This window comes from Symphalangus syndactylus, chromosome 19, assembly GCF_028878055.3.
Source record: "Symphalangus syndactylus isolate Jambi chromosome 19, NHGRI_mSymSyn1-v2.1_pri, whole genome shotgun sequence".
Classification (NCBI taxonomy): domain Eukaryota; kingdom Metazoa; phylum Chordata; class Mammalia; order Primates; family Hylobatidae; genus Symphalangus; species Symphalangus syndactylus.
Window position 1 is genome coordinate 59570098 of NC_072434.2, and position 19582 is coordinate 59589679.

The 19582-nt window shown below is 40.6% G+C and overlaps 2 protein-coding genes across 7 annotated transcripts in view; both read right to left on the bottom strand.

Moving 5' to 3' along the window:
* PTPN14 (protein tyrosine phosphatase non-receptor type 14) overlaps positions 1-19582 on the bottom strand; it is a 204859-nt gene that overhangs the window by 132859 nt on the left and 52418 nt on the right. The gene's annotated exons all lie outside the window — the stretch shown is intronic.
* Positions 71-1084, bottom strand: LOC129458356 (AP-3 complex subunit sigma-1-like). Of its 5 annotated transcripts, none has more exons than XM_055234110.2 (2): positions 930-1063; positions 71-725 (listed from the first exon to the last, which is right to left on the bottom strand). In XM_055234110.2, the coding sequence occupies exons 1-2, from the start codon at positions 997-999 to the stop codon at positions 418-420; spliced, it is 378 nt and encodes a 125-aa protein (XP_055090085.1). In that variant the 5' UTR covers positions 1000-1063; the 3' UTR covers positions 71-417. The 5 variants fall into 5 exon arrangements, with proteins under 5 accessions (XP_055090085.1, XP_055090083.1, XP_055090084.1 ...); XM_055234108.2 differs by having other exon boundaries at positions 76-546; positions 655-1084; XM_055234109.2 differs by having other exon boundaries at positions 78-546; positions 727-1084.

The window sequence follows — 19582 nt, forward strand, 5'->3', positions numbered from 1 at the left end:
CTGCACTCCAGCCTGGGCGACAGAGCGAGACTCTGTCTCAAAAAAAAAAAAAACAAAAACAAAACAAACCAAACACCAACATTTTAGGTTGTACATAATTAAAGAAATATCTGAAGCACTTTTTAAAACACTGTAGTAGCCAATACATAGAGGCATGCCGTAGGTGGACACCCGAATGCAGTTTAGAAAAGCAAAAAAAAATCATATAGGAACTACCCAATTTCTTTAAAATCACTGAGCAAGGAAAGCAACATTGAACTTTCATACTGATTTTACACAACTTCTATACGGTACCTTGATTTAAATCCAAGAGCAAAAGTTAAGACTCTCCTCCTTTATTTTTGGTAAACAACTGCATGGTAAACTTAGATGACTCTTCCCCCTGGATTTTACCTGGGAGTGACCTTTTTACATTTTTTATTTAAAAGAGGGCAGGTTTGGCACTTTTATACTGATGTCACCAATGTTAATATTTCTTGGGATCTCAGGAAGATTCATATTCTTTACAGCTGATACAGCACGGGCTGGAGCTCCCACTAAGCCAGCCTCAGATTTTTCCAGCTTATTTTGTGCATCAATTTGTGTAACAATCTCATTCATGTTTGTCTCCAATACCATTCCCCCCATCACTATTTCTGCAAGAATACTGTGAACCTTGTCTACATGGAAAATCAAATCCAGTTCGCAGACATTTTCAAAACATTTGTCTAATGTTTCCACAAATACTTGAATTAGATCTAAAATGCCAAATTCACTTTCTGAAGAATCCACACAGAAGACAAAATATATTGTTGCGTAATGTCTATAAATCAGTTCGTTGTCAGATCCCCCAATTAATAATCCTCCTTCTAGGAAATTACAAACATTTTCATCTCTCTTAGATACCAAATGGAAAGTCTCCCTGATGATTTGCTGTTGTGTATCTTCACTGTAGGGCTGGTAGAACATGGAGAGCCGTGACTTCCCGTGGTTGTTGAAGATTAGGATTGCCTTGATCATGGCTGTGCCAGGCCGACCGGGTGGGCACTGAGGACCAGGGCGGGAGTGGGCACACAAGCCTCGCCTAGTAAGCTCGCTGGCGACCCTTCCCCACCTGCCTCCAGTAACAACTTTCACTGTTGAAGTTTCTTCTTTGTAAGATATACTTACTCTACTGCTATTTTTATACTCTGTTATGCTACTTACAGACTCTACTGCTAATTTAATCTACTTCCTCTTGAAGTCTTTCATTTTAAAAGGGCAACTGGGTGCCATCTTCCCTACACTGCACCTTTATATATTTAACTCTCATTATGACAATCACTCCCTCATATTCTCCAATATAAATAATCCTACCTTTCTTACCTTTTCTTTTTAGGTATTATTTCTTCACATTTTAATTATCTCAGTGGTTCTCCATTAACTCTAAATTCTCCTTGTCTTCTTAAGTTATAGTACTAAAATAAAACAAATTACCTTTACTACCTAACTCATAGAGATGGGCCTATTTAACAGAAAACACAGAGCAGGCCAGTTGGATTTTCCCATAAAATCTGCATTTGAAAGAAGAGTTCTCACTAGAGAAAGACCCTTTCACCTCCAAAAGATAAGCATGCTATCATTTGTATCCAATAATAAAGAATAGGACAAAAGGAAAAAGAAATCGTAGAATGGGTCTAGAAAATATAGGTGTATTTAGTTCCTTGCCTGGCATGGTTATTTTAATCTAGTCAATCATTAGGAATTTGGTGTTGGATGTGGTGGTTCATGCCTGTAATCCCAGCACTTCAGGAAGCCAAGGCATGAGGATCTCTTGAGCCCGTTCGAGACCAGCCTGATCAACACAGTATCACTTCGTCTCTACAAAAAATTAAAAAATTAGCCAGGCATGGCAGCACACACCTGTGGTTCTAGCTCCTCGGGAAGCCGGGGCAGGAGAATAACTTGTATCTGGGAGATGAAGGCTGCAGTGAGCTATGATCCTATGATTGCATTACTGCACTAAGCCTAGGTGACAGAGTGAGACCCTATCTCTTTAAAAAATAATAAATAAATATGAATTTGGAACTAGAAGTTAGGAGATGGCTGAGTTAAAGTGGTAAAATGCAGGTGTTCCCATTTTTTCCCCAACTGAAAAATCGCTTCAAATCAATGAGAAAACAAGACACAGATGTAAAGAGTTCCATGTTTGATGAAATAAGGGGGTTTCAGAAACCCCCCCAACACAAAATATAAATACAGAAGGTAAAAACCTGGCAGAGAAAGCTAAACTTGCTGTCTGTACACTTAACTTTAGAGACACAAGGTACCAGGTGTTTTGTTTTGCGAAACAAATGGGTAGGTTATGGGTAGGGAAGGACTTGAAAATAGGAGACTTGTTTGAATGTCTTTATTCCTCTCCATGCAGATGGGAACAGAAAGTCATTAAAGGTCTCCAAGAGGGACGTCTTCAGGGGAAGCAAAAGTGCGAGGTGCTGAGATTATCTAAAAAGGTTGGACAATGTGGAAAGTTATACAAGAGGCGTTTGTTTCACAAAGCAGTTGAAGGTGTGCAGGAAGACTTAGATGTTCAAAGAAAACCAAGCGAATGAAAAGGTTAGGCATTTACTCAAGGAAAAACAAAAATGTGTTCAACAAAGAAAATGCCATCTAAACACCACACTTGTCTTAGCAGTAAACAATACTCACTTATTCATATGGAATAGAAAGCATTCAGCTGAGTCTAACCAGATTATTAGTGCTGCTAATTATCCTGGAAGGATGGTGGAGGAGAAGATGGAGCATAAATGAGATTAAATCATTTATCACCCACCACCACCACCATCATAGCTAACGTTATTGAGCACTTACTGTGTTTTGTATTTTTATTCTGAGCACTTATAAGTGAGCCTCGTATCCCTCCCAGGAAGCTGCCACAAGACAAAAAGCACCATGAAGCCTTCTAGACTCAAAACAGAGGAATGCTTCTAGGGGAAGGAAGGATCCCCTTGACTGCCTTGAAGGAAGCTTTAGAATTCTTTCAGAAAGGGGAACAAGAGGAGCATTTCATTCAATTTCGGGAATTCTGTGATAACTACCGGGATCAAGGCCTCATTAGATCAATGGTATGAAATTCTCCTTCCTGTAATTGCTGAGAACAGATGAATATGGAAGAGCTAATGGACTCTGAGCTGGCAGAAGTGGACCTACAGATAAATTCAAAGTACGACTGACCTAGACTTCCAACTCCTCACCTCCACCCACCGAGTAATACAGAAGCGAATGTAACCAGAGACATGGAGAGTTTCTGTACTGCGCCTAAATGCATGAAGAGGAACCACCACATGGCTGAAGACATCTAGTCTTTTATATTTCTTTTTTTTTTTTTTTTTTTTTTTGAGACGGAGTCTTGCTCTGTTGCCCAGGCTGGAGTGCAGTGGCACAATCTCGGCTCACTGCAAGCTCCGCCTCCCGGGTTCACACCATTCTCCTGCCTCAGCCTCCCGAGTAGCTGGGACTACAGGCGCCCGCCGCCACACCCAGCTAATTTTTTGTATTTTTTAGTAAAGACGGGGTTTCACCATGTTAGCCAAGATGGTCTCGATCTCCTGACCTCATGATCCGCCCGCCTTGGCCTCTCAAAGTGCTGGGATTACAGGCGTGAGCCACCGCACCCGGCCTAGTCTTTTATATTTCATTGGTGAGTCCTTATTCACAGATATCCACAGGTGCTGGCACTTACAATGACCAGAATTACTCTGCAGGCAGGGGTAGAGGGAGGGGTGTTAATAAGTTATCATCAATAAATGTTCAGGTCCCAAAACCATACCCTAATTTAACCAAAAATCATAGTTACCATCTATGAAGCACTTCCTCCATACTAAACTGTACATATGTTATCTCTCATACTCATGTCATCAACTCTGTAGAGGCATTATCCTCAGTCTACAGAACAGTAAATCAAACTTTACAGAGTCTAAGTAACTTACCTGAGAAACACTAGCTAGTGGTGGAGCTCATATTGTCTCCATTAGGCTACGTGGTCTCCCATCTTCCAGAATGTCTTAAAGTATGAGCCTTTATTGTGATTCTTCCTTAGATTCTAGTGGGGTATAGGAAAGTAAGTCTCTACCAATGGAAATATAACTTACAGCTCACCGCCTGCTGACAATGTTGTATAAAACTACTTATCACATTAGAGAAATAGATTCTTCCGAGTACTTAGGGTTGGGACAATAGGAACAAAGTTGCTAGACCACCTAGGGCCCAGAATAAAAAGGAAAAAGAACTGAGATGAGAGGCAATGGGAGGCTAGAAATCAGGGTCTTTACCCAATGTATGTGTTTGCTGGAGGCACACACCCAGGGGCATTTGCTAAGTATTGTTCCCCTTCTGTTTGAAAAACAAAAACAACCTCCCTGAACCCTCTCCCATTCCCCCTAATAGTGAACATAGGCCACTCTCAATACTGAAGTGAAAAAAATAAATCAAAACATGCCAAAGTTCTCAGATGTTTACATGACACACTGGCATATCCCATGTTTTAACTCTGGTACATCTCCGTAAATCTGGAAAAGTTGACTCCATGTCACCCAGATGCATAACCTTCAGCTAATCATATGAATTTACACGCTTTGATCAGACTCTCCAAAGCATCTATGTTTTTTTTTCATTCTACCACAAAATAATAAATAACTGGAAAAAATCTATATGCTTTTCTATTTTCACAGGTTAGTGCAGAAATGAACACAAACCGCATTGCATCCAGTTCTTTTAACCCAATTCCTGTACTAAAACAAATTCAAGTAAAATATGCCTATTTTTCAAAGCACAATCCTAACGTCACTAATTCATGGGCAGTTCACATATGACTAGAGAAAGAAAAGGAGAAGGAAAGACAGGAATTAAAGTGAAGGAAGGAGGAGGAGGCAGGGAACACCTTATGAGAGGTCCCCCAAACTTAGCCAGACTAGAATTAAAGAAGGTGCATCAAAGACTATTACATCCAGCTGGGTGCGGTGGCTCATGCCTGTAATCCCAGCACTTTGGGAGGCTGAGGTGGGCAGATCAGCTGAGGTCAGGAGTTCGAGACCAGCCTGGCCAACATGGTGAAACCCCGTCTCTGCTAAAAATACAAAAGTTAGCCAGGCATAGTGGCATGTGCCTGTAATCCCAGCTGCTCAGGAGGCCAAGGCAGGAGAATCACTGGAACCCTTGAACCTGGGAGGCAGAGGTTGCAATGAGCAGAGATCATGCCACTGCACTCCAGCCTGGGAGACAGAGCAAGACTCCGTCTCAAAAAAAAAAAAAAAACGACTGTTACATCCAATCAGAAGAGCAACAGGGCAAAAAAGCTCCATCAACATATACTTTGCAAATAGTCTGTGAAGAAGGTTTGAAAGCACTTTGTTGAGAGCTAACATGTTAAGCAGTGACCTAAAAGATGAAAGACAAGCTGGCTGGGTTGAAGGGGCCCTTCTCTAACACGCCTGGGAAGAAGAGGTAGATGCTGTCCATATGATCTTGGGCCAATGGCAACATGAATAGCTGTGTTTGAGAGAGAACGAGGACCAAGCATTACAGGATCACTTTCCTAGAGATGCTATGACATTCCTCCAACGTTGCAGTCGTGTTAGCAAGAGCAGACAGATGCAGTGCAGAGTTGGGGCCTAAAGTCGACACCTAAAACACTGTACCCATTCAGCCCAAAGACCTTACCCTATAACAACAGTGAATGACACAAGGGAGAAAGCAAGGGCCCTATACACCATACAACATAGAAGCCAACCTTTTAAACATTAAGAGCATCTCCACCCAAACTTGAATGAAATTTTGTACTGAGCACAGATAATCTTCTACTTCTACTTATCGGCCAAGAAAAGTAAGTTAAATTTGTTAAATTAAGATTATGTTTCAGCCGGGCGCGGTGGCTCACGCTTGCAATCCCAGCACTTTGGGAGGCCAAGGCGGGTGGATCACGAGGTCAGGAGATCGAGACCACGATGAAACCCCATCTCTACTAAAAATACAAAAAATTAGCCAGGCGTGGTGGCAGGCGCCTGTAGTCCCAGCTACTCGGAGAGGCTGAGGCAGGAGAATGGCGTGAACCCGGGAGGCGGAGCTTGCAGTGAGCCGAGATTGCGCCACTGCACTCCAGCCTGGGCAACAGAGAGAAACTCCGTCTCCAAAAAAAAAAAAAAAAAAAAAAGATTGCGTTTCAGAGTAATTTGACCCACATTTTTAATAGAAATTTATTATTACAAATATTTATCACGTACCTTGTAGGGGCCAGGCACTACACTAGACAATAGGGATAAAACTGTTTAAGACAGACACAGCTGTGCTGCTCTCACAAAGCCCACCTACCATAAAACACTTTAATCATCTCCAAAACAACTCTCTGTACAGGCATACAAAAGAATCAAAATCACTAAAGCATCTAAGCAGGGCAATATCAGAGCTGAGCACATAAAAACCATGTAAAAGGAACCAAAGAGCATGCTGTCATAAGTCTTATCTTTTTCTTAACAATATCTGCCCTTTGTAAAATGCCAAATACCAGAACATTGAGGAGCATCATTAACTTTCACCAAGCAACTGAAAGGTGTCAGACACTGTGGATCTAAAGATGAGTACAACCTGGCTTTTGTCTTCAGAAAGCTCATAATCTAGTGGGGATGAATTCTTCAGGATCACAGAGGGCAAATGGCCTTCTCTGGAAAGAGGTTTTTGACAGCTGTGCTTAAGAAGATTTTTGCAAAAGTGGCACTGTAATATTATTGCCTTTTCCTCAATACAAATTTTCCCATCACAAGTACAGACATCAGAAAAGGCTCTTGACCTCTCTGCTATGTTGCAATACATTTCATCAAAATGAACTTGTTACCGCTTCTCGAAATAGGAAATTCTCTCTATCCTTCCACCCAGCATTCAAAGACATCAGAATTTCCCCTAGTTCATGGTGTGGCTAAGGCTGCATCGAAAGACAACATAAGGTGGTTTGAGAAAGGCCCTTTAAGATCTGGGCCTTGCCTACCTAAGTAATGAGGAAAAGGAAGATAGTAACAATAATAATGGTGATTAGTAACCGCAGCTTCAACGGACTGAGCATTTATGATGTGTCAAGCATGGTGTTAAGCACTTTCAGTCTGTTATATCATTCAGCCCTCATAACAGTCCTGAGGTAAGTGTATTATTTATCCTCATGTTATGGGTGACGAAACTGAGGCTTGAGGAGGTTGAGATTTTGCTCAAGGACACAAAGCTAGGAAGTGGCAAAGCCAAACCCAAAACCGTATCCATCTGTACCATGCCCCCTCCCCTTGCCCACCCTTTTCCCATAGCGCGAGTCACCTGCAAAGAGCAGGAACCACGGAACCACCATACTGTTTCTAAACTCCAAGCCTTTGAGTATTATTGCTTCTGAGAGGCCACACTTCCCAATTTTCATCCAGTCGACTCCTATTTGTCTTTCAGAATGCATTTGGAGTCAACTTTCCAGGAAAGTTCTCTAAATTGCCCCTCTCTAAGGTTTGATGCCTCATCTCTGGATTTGCTTAGCCCTGGACACGGACTCCCTCTCTCCCAGCACTTGTCCCACTGTGTCATGCAGTCATGAGCTGCTCAAGGTCATGGATCATTTTATATTCAACTCTGCAGCTCCAGAGCCTCATAGGGTACTTACTAGCAGCAGGCATCACATCACTATGTTGGCTGACTGAATAAATGCATGAGAAAGAGAACTGAAGTTAAGGACTTATTCTAGGATGGTCTCTCTGGAGCTAGAGATGCCTGAATTCAAGTCCTGACTCCACCTCTTATCAACTGGCCAATTTATTTAACCTCTCTAAGCCTCAGTGTCTTGTCTATAAAATAAAGGCTAACAGTAGCATCTAGCTCTAAAGTCTCTTCTGAGAGTTTAGATTTTGCCGCTCAGCTCAGTAAGTGACATATATGTTAATAAATGTTAGTTATTAGTAATAAAGTATAGGCCAAAGCCAATCCTCTTATAATAAACAACTTTGCCCTTGGTTCCCAGCTTTCCTTTTTCCTCCAATCCCAAGGCTTTGAGCAAGTAAAAAGTCACTCCTCTTACAATGAGGCAATGGGGTGGTGGAATCACTTCGTCAAACCAACCCAGGTCCCTTCCAGAGTTAGATATTTAAGGATCCTTTAGGTTTTTCCACAAACTTACAAGGGGGAAATGTTTCACATATAACCTTGAAGTAAATCTTTTCTCCCAAAATAAGCATTTCCCTGGGAATTGATACCCCAGCTGAGAATAAAGCAGCTGTTGCTGTTAACATTTACCTTTGACAGAGCACTATTAATTGTATCATGTTGATCATCAGATCACAGTAAAACTGTATACTTAAAAATCATATTGTTTCATGCCATATTCAACAAAGCATCTTTGGCTATAAATAGGACAAAAGAGTGTCTCCTGTTGTGTATGCATAAATGAGAATACTATTCTCTGCCACTTCCTAGTGGAAGATGTTAGAATTCACAGTTATATTTGTGTTCCTTTAAGAAACACAAATTGTGGCTCACACCTGTAATCCCAATACTTTGGGAGGCCAAGGCTGGCAGACCATTTGAGGGCAGAAGTTCAGGACCAGCCTAGCCAACATGGTGAAACCATATCTCTAATAAAAATACAAAAGTTAGCCAGGCATGGTGGTGCATGCCTGTAATCCCAGCTACTTTGGAGGCTACAGCAGAAGAATCACTTGAACCCGGGGGCAGAAGTTCACGACCAGCCTAGCCAACATGGTGAAACCCCGTCTCTAATAAAAATACAAAAGTTAGCCAGGCGTGGTGGTGCACACCTGTAATCCCAGCTACTTCGGAGGCTACAGCAGGAGAATCACTTGAACCCGGGAGGTGGAGGTTGCAGTGAGCTGAGATTGCACCACTGCACTCCAGCCTGGGTGACAGAGCGAGACCTTGTCTCAAAAAGAAGAAAGAAAAGAAAAGAAAAGAAAAGAAAAGAAAAGAAAAGAAAAGAAAAGAAAAGAAAAGAAAAGAAGGAAGGAAGGAAGGAAGGAAGGAAGGAAGGAAGGAAGGAAGGAAGGAAGGAAGGAAAGAAAGAAGGAAGGAAAAGAAAGAAAAGAAAGAAAGAGAGAGTAAGAAAGGAAGGAAGGAAGGAAGGAAGGAAGGAAGGAAGGAAGGAAGGAAAGAGAGGAAAGAGAGGAAAGAAAGGAAAGAGAAAGGAAAGAAAAAGAAAGAAAGAAAGAAAGAAAGAAAAAGAAAGAAAGAAAGAAAGAAAGACAGACAGACAGACAGACAGACACATTGCTTAATATGGCATAACCCCCTACCCAGTGGCATGGGCAAGGTTTTTTAAATTGTATTTTCTTTAATATGATTTTTAAATCCATAGATGATAGTAATGATGTAGGACTGAGAATGGCCTGGTAAAACTCTAAAACCAAACTTCATTTTATATGCTCTCACAATGCTGCAATGTAATGTTAGTTCACAGATAAAACTGCTGTGTATGAGCTCTATCTACAGTGGCTGCGGGCTGCCTGTGCTGCCAGGGTATTCCAACTTTTATTCACTGGTCAATAAAGCAGAGGTCCCCAACCTTTTTGACACTAGGGACTGGTTTCAAGGAAGACCATCTTTCCACAAACGGGAGTGAGGAGCGATGGTTTTGGAATAAAACCATTGCACCTCAGATCATCAGGCATGAGTTAAATTCTCATAAGGAGTGTGCAACCTAGATCCCTGGCTTGAGCTGTTCACAATAGGGTTCCTGCTCCTATGAGAATCAACTGCTGCTGTGGATCCAACAGGAGGCGGAGCTCAGGCGGTACTCACCTCCTGCTGTGAGGCCAGTTCCTAACAGGCCACGGACTAGTACTGGTCTGGGACCCCTGTGATAAAGCACAACTGGATGGCCCTCTAGGCTTACAATGAAAAACTTCAGCACTTAGAAAGCTGGATTTGGGGCCGGGCGCGGTGGCTCACGCCTGTAATCCTAGCACTTTGGGAGGCCGAGGCGGGTGGATCACCTGAGGTCAGGAGTTCGAGACCAGCCTGACCAACATGGAGAAACCCCATCTCTACTAAAAAAAAAAAACAAAAAAAATTAGCCGGGCGTGGAGGCGCATGCCTGTAATCCCAGTTACTCGGGAGGCTGAGGCAGGAGAATCGCTTGAACCCAGGAGGCGGAGGTTGTGGTGAGCCAAGATTGCACCATTGCACTCCAGCCTGGACGACAAGAGTGAAAACTCTGTCTCAAAAAAAAAGAAAGCTGGATTTGGAAGGAGACTAAAGGACAAGACAGGAACACAAGACAGATTTCCCCAAGTCTAGTTCACCTGGTTCACCTGCCAGAGCAAACATCCACCTGCCTCCTTCCATTCTTTTCTTTTCTATCCTCCCCCTCAAAAGCAGTTTAGTTACTACACTCGATCTTGGTTTAAAGACCCAGGTGTTATACCTCACAAATACAGCACTTACAGTCACATCTAGATTACTCAGTCTATTCTTAAACCCTGACTTGTCACTTCCATTTTCGAGCTGCCCATCCTCATTTCAAATAGAGGATTTTCTTTTTCTACTCCATTCTCTGCTTATTTCCATTTTGAGATGAGATTTTATTTTAAAATATGATATTCATTAATTCACTTACTGAAGACACATTTACTAAAGTAACCTATCAAATGCAGGATACTGTGTTAAAAAAAAAAAACTTTGGGAGAATATAATAATGAGTAAAAGATCATCCCTGCCCCCCAAAAGGCAGAAGAAATAAGAAGACATGTCCACACCATGTAGCTATCACTTAGGAGATAGATGGCCCCTAGGAAAATCAATTTGGGCCTCTGGCATCTGCAGATTCAGCATCTGTACATTCAACCCCAAAGGTCCATAACATAATGAGTTACAAACCTGTAGAGACACACATATAACACTGATTTAATTTTAATGGCACAATTCATTTAAATGCCTTTATAAATGATTTTAGCTTTGCGTGACCCTAAGGAGAATGAGATTAGAGTTTTGTGTATATGTTGGGACATTTGATGATGACAGAGTGTAACAATGGTATTATCAAATGAGGCATTCCTTGCTGGTGCCGCATGCCTGGCTACAAAGAATGTGTTGTTGGCCAGGCATGGTGGCTCACACCTGTAATCCAAGCCCTTTGGGAGGCCATGGCAGGTGGATCACTTGAGGCCAGGAGTTTGATACCAGCCTGGCTAACATGGCAAAACCCCGTCTCAATTAAAGATACAAAAATTAGCTGGAGGTGATGGTGCATGCCTGTAATCCTAGCTACTCAGGAGGCTGAGGCACGAGAACTGCAAGGCAGAGGTTGCAGTGAGCCAAGATCACACTACAGCATTCCAGCCCGGGCAACAGAGCAAGAATCTGTCTCAAAAAAAAAAAAAAAAAAAAAAAAAAGAATGCGGCAGAATTCACAACACGTAGCAGGAGGGTATGAGGGTATGAGAAAGGTGCCATTAAGAAAACTGAGCTAAGGCTTTATTTATGTCTAGCAGGATTCCAACAGGCAGTGGTGGTGACTGTTTTCAGAGGGGGGATGATCATTCCCAGTGTTTCTAATTCCTAAGTGGGAAAGCAAGACATGTTTGGAGGTCAGAAGGCACAAATCGGGCTGGCTGCAGGGCAGAGGGGTCCTGGGTGCGAGGAAGCCTCAGAAGGGACTGCCTACGAGGTTCTGACTCGGGACAGCAGCAAGTGAAGCCAATGGTCAGAGTGACGGCCTGGGCGATGTGTTGGAAACAGGAACTTCTGATCAAGAACCTGCAGGTGGAAGAGCTCAAGAGATGAAAAAGAAGTGAATCAGTTTCTTGGGGAACCTCCAAGCTGTTCCTCCATGGTGGTTGTACTAATTTACATTCCCACCAACCATGTACAACACAACACAAAGGATAAATCCTTGAGGGGATGGGTACCCCATTTTCCATGATGTGATTATTATGTATTATATGCCTGTATCAAAATAGCTCATGTGCTCCATAAGTATATATACTTACTATGTACCTACAAAAATTAAAAATAAAAAAGTATTAAAAAAAGAAATGAATTAGGCAATCAGTAAAGAGTCATCACATTCCAATGAATTAGGAGAGATGGCGAGAGAGCAAAACAGGAAATTGATCTTTTATACATAACTGTAATCTATTCAGAGACACAGTGGGATCAGTGACAATGATACATGCTAACATACTGACCCAGGTTAAATATACTTTATATGCAAGACTCGTATATATAACGTCACAAATATATAGTCAAGATTTCAAATGTGAAATGACAGAATGATTACACTAGTAAGATCTTTCACAGAACATATTCTTGTTGGCATCTATCAAAAAAAAGTAAGAACAACTTCTGCACCTGTACCCCAGAACTTAAACTTTAAAAAATTTAAAAATACAAATACAAATAGTTTTTTAAAAAGAACCACTTCTAAAGGTGTAGCACTCAGTTTACGTGGACACATCAAAGAAAGAGAACCAAAGAAATCACTGGCAGCACTCCACCAGTGTCCTCTCCCGTCGTTAGTGCCTTCCTTTTCCGCTTCTCTCTTTCTTTTTTTTTTGAGACGGAGTCTCACACTGTTGCCCAGGCCGGAGTGCATAGGCGCTATCTCAGCTCACTGCAAGCTCCGCCTCCCAGGTTCACGCCATTCTCCTGCCTCAGCCTCCCGAGTAGCTGGAACTACAGGCACCCGCCACCACGCCCAGCTAATTTTTTGTGGTTTTAGTAGAGACGGGGTTTCACCATGTTAGCCAGGATGGTCTCTCTCTATCTCCTGACCTCGTGATCCGCCCGCCTTGGCTTCCCAAAGTGCTGGGATTACAGGTGTGAGCCACAGCGCCTGGCCCCTCTTCTCTCTTTCTTACCTTACTCCTTGTACCAGTCATCTTGTTGTCAGCCCTATTACACAGGCTAATGTTCCCCAAGCTTGGAGAGGTTGGCGATTCCTGCCATATAAGCATATACTTTAATGCTTTTTGGTCAAAATAAGAACAAGCCCTGGATGTACTTTTTACTCTGCCAAGTTAGCCAACTTTAACTTTATGCTCTATTGTGTTGCACTGTTATCTAACATTAAGCTCTTTTTTTGCAAGGGTAGAAAGAGATGACACTAGGGAATTGGTCATATAAATGAAGCTTTACATGAACAAAGCAGGGAGAACTAAAGCTAACAAAATGTTTGCACGTCTAAAGGAAGAGTGACCTCTCATGCTGTTTCTAAGACTGAGTTACCACTACACTACTGAATGGAAGGGAGGGAAGGGGGAAGGGCAGTTCTGTTCCTTGACAATATTCAAGGAAAAGGAAGACCAAAGTATAATTAGAAACACTGACCATGTGTCATCTTCACCACAAGTGAACCTGACGGAAGGAGATGCCTGAAAGACCTGGAATTCTTCTTGCTTGACTCATGAAACTCAACAGGTCTTAGAGATGACTGCACATTAAAATCACTTTGGACCAAGAAGCAACCGTCTGAGAACTGGGACCAGCATTAGTGGTGAGATGTATTTTCTCTTCTCTCAGCATCATCCCAGAAAGGGACACACAGAGTTACTCATTAAGGTGAAAAAATCTAAAGACACTATACTAGTGAAAAGCTTGGGATCTGAAGAAAGAGCCCTGAATTTCAATGCTATGTTTGAATTTCAGCCAACTGTAAAATCTTTGGCATACTATTTAAACTCTCTGAGCCTCAGTTTCCTCATCTGTAAGATGAAAACAGTAACTACATGTCACAGCGTCAGTGAAAATATTAAATAAGATAATGTATATAAAGCACTATCAGAGTCCCTGGCCCAGATAACAATGCCTAATAATTACCTATTACTGTAGCTATTACAAGTAGGGGGACAGTGGTTTAAAAATCAACATGGAAGGAACAAAAAGGAGATGTGAAAGATGACACCAAAACCAAAATTTAATTCAAATCTTCTGAAGCAAACTAAGTACCACTAAGGAGAGGAATAACAATTGGTCAGAAAATCTGCAGTAATTCAAGAGTCTAAAAAAATAGTGTTCCATTAGTCCACTCCAGGAGAAAAGGTACTTAGACAAGACTGATGTTATCAGATTAAGATAGGGGAAGAAAAGTGCTTTTTAGAATAGTTATCATGTGCTATTTTATTTTATTTATTTGTTATTTATTTATTTACTTTGTGACGGAAATTCACTCTTGTTGCCCAGGCTGGAGTGCAATCGTGCGATCTCAGCTCACCGCAACCTCCGCCTCCAGGGTTAAAGCGATGCTCCTGCCTCAGCCTCCCGAGTAGCTGGGATTACAGGCACATGCCACCATGCCCAGCTAATTTTGTATTTTTAGTAGAGACGGGGTTTCACCATGTTGATCAGGCTGGTCTCGAACTCCCGACCTCCGGTGATCTACCCTGCCTCGGCCTCCCAAAGTGCTGGGATTATAGGCATGAGCCACCACACTTGGCCTCATGTGCTATTTTAATACATTTTTCACACCCACAGATAAACAACACTTCATGTTTGTTTTCTAAACAAAAAAAACTCTCCTGGCATTCTTGGTCCTGAGCTTATAATTTGCTCAGTAATTTTCCATTTCAGTTTTCTGCTCACAGATTTAGAAACGTACTTCATTTCCTAACAAAAATACTTATGCTCTGCCGTATGTATTGCTTCTGCATAACTAGATCCCAGTGAACAGGTGAGAGAGGTAGCCAAGAGGAAATATGGAATAATAGTGTGCAAAGTGTTCTAGAGCAGAAGGTCACACTACGGAACATACTTTATAACTGTAACAGGATATGGCTTAGCCCAGTGTTAGGCTTAGCCCAGGATAGGGCTTAGCCCAGCCCTGTCAGGGGAGCTCAGCCAAGGTCCTCAGGGGCAAGGAATTCTAGTTACTGCACACTGACCTCATACATGATCCATACCAACTCACTGAAACCCCTCAGGGAAAATGAGTTACTAGTACCTGCCCTGCTCTCCAAACTTCCAATGGAATAGCAAATTATGGGTTTTCTGTTTCTTGTTTTCAGCAGCACCTTTATTTTCAAATGAAATATTACAGATAAAAGCAGAACTGATTTGATGACACCTGATATTCTTTTTAAACACTCCTTACCCCCTACCCAAGTGCTGGGATCCCTAAGGGACCAGAGAACACTATTAGAAACTAAATGACAGCTGCAGAGAGATTTTTAAAGTCCTAAAGAGCAATTTATCCATAATCTGAATTTCTATGATTCAGTTTTAACTTAATATCTAACTTGATCTATATTCCACAGAACTGCTTTGGTAAGTCATAAAAATCCTATATAAAAATATATCAATTTTCATGATGAAACTACAGAGGAAAAGAAATAAAGTTCAATCATTCCTTCATTCTAGCTCAGTCTTTGTAAGAAAACAAAATCATAAAAGTGCTAGAAAAAAAAAACATAAGAAAATACATTTTTAAATTGGAGGGTCTTTGTAAATAAGATCCAAAACTGAGAGACCATACAGATTTTATTATATAAATTAAAACTCCTTTATGGCTAACGACAACAAGAAATAAGTTAGCAAACAACAACCTGGTCTCCAGAAATTGAGCTCTATTGGGGGGTGCGGCGGGGGGAAGAAAGAAAGAAAGAAAACAACAACCTGGAGGAAAATACTTGCAATATATGTAACAGACAAAAAGGTTAATATCAAAGAAATCTCAATAATCGATCAGAAACTAGAAAAATGGAAAATTTATAGCTGAAAGACACACAGCTAAGAAGCATATGAAAACATTCAACCTTACCATCAGGAAAATGTAAATTAAACATGCACAAGAGGCAATGTTTTTAATCTATCAAGTTAAAAAAAACTAAAAGAGATCATTTTCAGAGATGATGAGGATAGTGAGGCTATGCATTGGAATACACACAGGTGAAACATTTTTAAGCAGAAATTTGGCATTATCCATCAAAATTTAAGTGTGTATAGCATTTAACCCAGTCTTTCCACTTTTAATCTATGCTACAAGGTTCTACATACATCTATGAAAAAGGATGTCACTTTTCCATTATTTATAATACGGAAACATGATATCACTGGAAGCCTATGGGACCTGGTGCAAAGGTACAAACATTTATAAGAACTAGAATGATCTATACTTACTCCTGAGACAGGCAGCTTACCACATGTTACTGAGTAGCAAAAGCAAATGCAGCATTATGCATAGTATAATTTTGTTTCTAATCTCTTTTTTCAAAACTTTCTCTACATTTCATATTATGTATATATACATGCATAGGAAAAGTTCTTTGAGGAAATACCTCAAGCCATCAGCTATTCTTAGGGTAAAAAAAAAAAAAAAAAGGAAAATATAAAACCATATCAGCATGTTGCTGTCAATTTCATTAGAAACGCACATAAGAGAGAGAGAGAAACATACAATGAGAGAGAAAAGGACAAAAGAAATGATGGCCATGAGTACTCATAGCTGATAGGGTTCTGGGTGATTTTTATTTTCTGCTTTATAAAATGTTTTATATTTCTTATATTTTCTATGATGATCATTATTACTTTTATATTCAGAAAAATAATACAAGTTATGCTTAAACTATTATAACAAAGTACTGGGGGAAGTATTTCTTATTTAAAACTAAGAAAATAGTATCTACTGAATGTTATTGTTTCTGTCCCTAGAGCTAGATAAAAATCACAGGGCAAAGCCAGGAGGTAAGCTCCTCCTTGCTCTTTCCCTTCTAATGCTGTGAGTCTCCTAACATGGCACACAAACATGATACTGTACAGATTCATTCTAATAAAAGCATATCACTGAGTACAGGCTCTGCTATCCCAGGTAAATAAGAGCTGGAATAATTGTGGAAGGTTTCATGGAAGAAGGCAAGACTCAGTTGGATCTTAAATAATTCAGAGGGATGTAAGAGAAAGGGCAAGAAACTAAAAGTTCCTCAGATTACCTTATTGTCCATATTTTTTCAACCTAATAGCTCTCAATGTTTGAAAACTGCCACATATACTTACCTAGCCTCCAAAAAGAGAATCAAATATGATTACTCAATAATGAAATACATGGAAACATATCTAAATATGCATATATACTTAACATACTATACAACATACTATACATCTAAAGATGCATATTTAAAAATTCTCAATTTCCCATCCACAAGAAAATGTGTTCAAAGCCAATAGTCTACACGGCACCACAATATATTGCTGATAATTTGGTATAATTTCCATGGCAAACACTTTGGCCATATAAATTAAAATTTAAAATGCCCATATGCCCATACCCTTTAAAAACTTTTTTTTTCCTGCGAGATCCTTGTTCTGATTTAAGAGATAGGGTCTCACTCTGTTGCCCAAGCTGGAGTACAGTGGTGTGATCATAGCTCATAACAGCTTTGACCTCCTGGACTCAAGTGATCCTCCCACTTCAGCCTCCTGAAAAGCTATGACTACAGGTATGCGCCACCACCCTTGGCTAATTTTTTTATTTTATACGGACAGTCTCACTATGTTGTCCAGGCTGGCCTCAAACTCCTGGACTCAAGTCATCCTCCCACCTCTGCCTCCCAAAGTACTGGGATAACAGATGGTAGCCACCACACCCGGCGGCCCACACCCTTTGACCTAGCATTACACTGACAGGAATTTATTCTAAGACTCATACTTGTGTGAGAAAATTCTTCGTTCACTGCAAAATCTGGAAGCAACCTAGAAACTGCACCACAGAGAGGTTATGTGGACAGTGTGTGCATGTAACAGAAAAAAATGAATGAGGAGGCTTGCTATATACTAGAATTAATGCCTGTCAAAATAAGAGACAATAGTGATATAGAACCCTAGAGAGACTGATCAATAGAATGAGTGTGTGGAAAAAGAGGGTAGGCATATATATATATATATGTATATATATATATATATATATATGCTGGTATACATACAAAGTATCTCTGAAGAATATATTAATAATTATCAACTATTGGCCTCTGGAAGGTGGACCAGGAGGCTGCCGAACAGGAGTGGAATGAAAACTTTTTACTGTATGCCAAAAAGATTTGTAGTTTTAAAATTTGCATCATGTTCATCTTTCAGCCATTCAAACAAAAACAAACATAATTTAATTTTAACGCATTTTATCTCTTCCCTCAAAAGAAAACTTCAAAGCTAACACTTTAGATGGTAAAACTATCCATTTATGTGAATTCAGAAAGTTTGCCAAAGTTCACGTAACTGCAGTTTTTTAAATGGTTAGGCTATCAAATGCCCCATAAATTTGTTATATTATTTCTAATTTAAGCATTCTTTTTTTTTAGATTGCCTATGAGACAACTCTTAAGAAGAAAATAATACTCAGTTTTGTTTTATGTCTCAAATACAGAAAGCCTCTTCACATTACAGGAAACTCAACTTCAAAAGCCATTACAATTCCTACAGGAACTCTTACCCTCCTGACACTTCTGTGCCAGCAGGCTTGAGGAGGGGAAAGGGCAAATGGTTCTACCTTCCAGAGAGTTTCAGTAACACTCTTGAAGCAACATCATCTAGAATAGAAAATGTCACACATTGTCCACAAATGTCCACAAATGTGTGACGTTTTCTCATTCTAGATGATGGATCACAATTCCAGTTTATGGCATTTTTGCTTTGTATTTTATTCTAACGTATCAATAAGGATATGCCCAAGAATCAAAGTTTCCAGAAAAATATTCCCCCAAATATGTAAGACATACCCACATGTGTCCATATTCTTGTATATTTGTGGCAATTGAAAGACACTGGAAAAATAATCTTAGCAGCCTGGGACAAAGGCAGACTCTGGACACAAACTCTTAATTAGAAAGAGCCAGAGATCTACCCCCTTCCCTTCCTAAATAAGCTGCAATCTCAACAACATCCCATGTCAACTCAAACTTTGTTTAAACACCCAGATTTTCCTAGTTCTTTGGATTCAACTCTCTACTTGAGAGGCTTCTTATAATCAGATCCATCTTTCCGGCAACAAAGAAAGCCACCAACACCCTCCTCCTTCAACTGGGTGAACTGACAGCTCTTTTATGGTTCCAAATACAAGTGGCTCGAGGCATCGGTTCACTGAGTGAAGTGCTGAGATTTCTCTCAAGGACAACCTCCTAATGTTTCAGAACCACTGAGGGGCAGACAGAAGCAATCAATTCACCACAGGTCTCACCAGATTTTAACCGATATAAGGCACCTTGGCTCTTACAGAAGGGGAAAAGGGGATAATCTGTTACAGCCTACCTAAGGTCTTCATTAAAAAAGAAAAAAAAATTATTGAAAGAAATCTGAAGCCAGCAAATGACTGCCCTGACTACCCTGGAATGACAACATCTGTGGGGCATGTGGAGCCTCAGGTCCCTCATCATTAACATGAAGAAAAGGCAGATTAGCTTGGAAGGATGGCTGTGAGCATTAGAGGAAAGGTTTAAAAACATCTGGTCCTTGGTAATTATTCATTACCGCTAGAAACTATGTAAAACACTAACAATGAAAAGATTCACCATGCCCAAGAGCAGCTTGAGAAAACTAAATATAGCAGAGATAAAAATGTATTCTTCATTGATAGGCTGTACAATTTTAAGGCAACACCAAAGTTCCAGGCCTAATG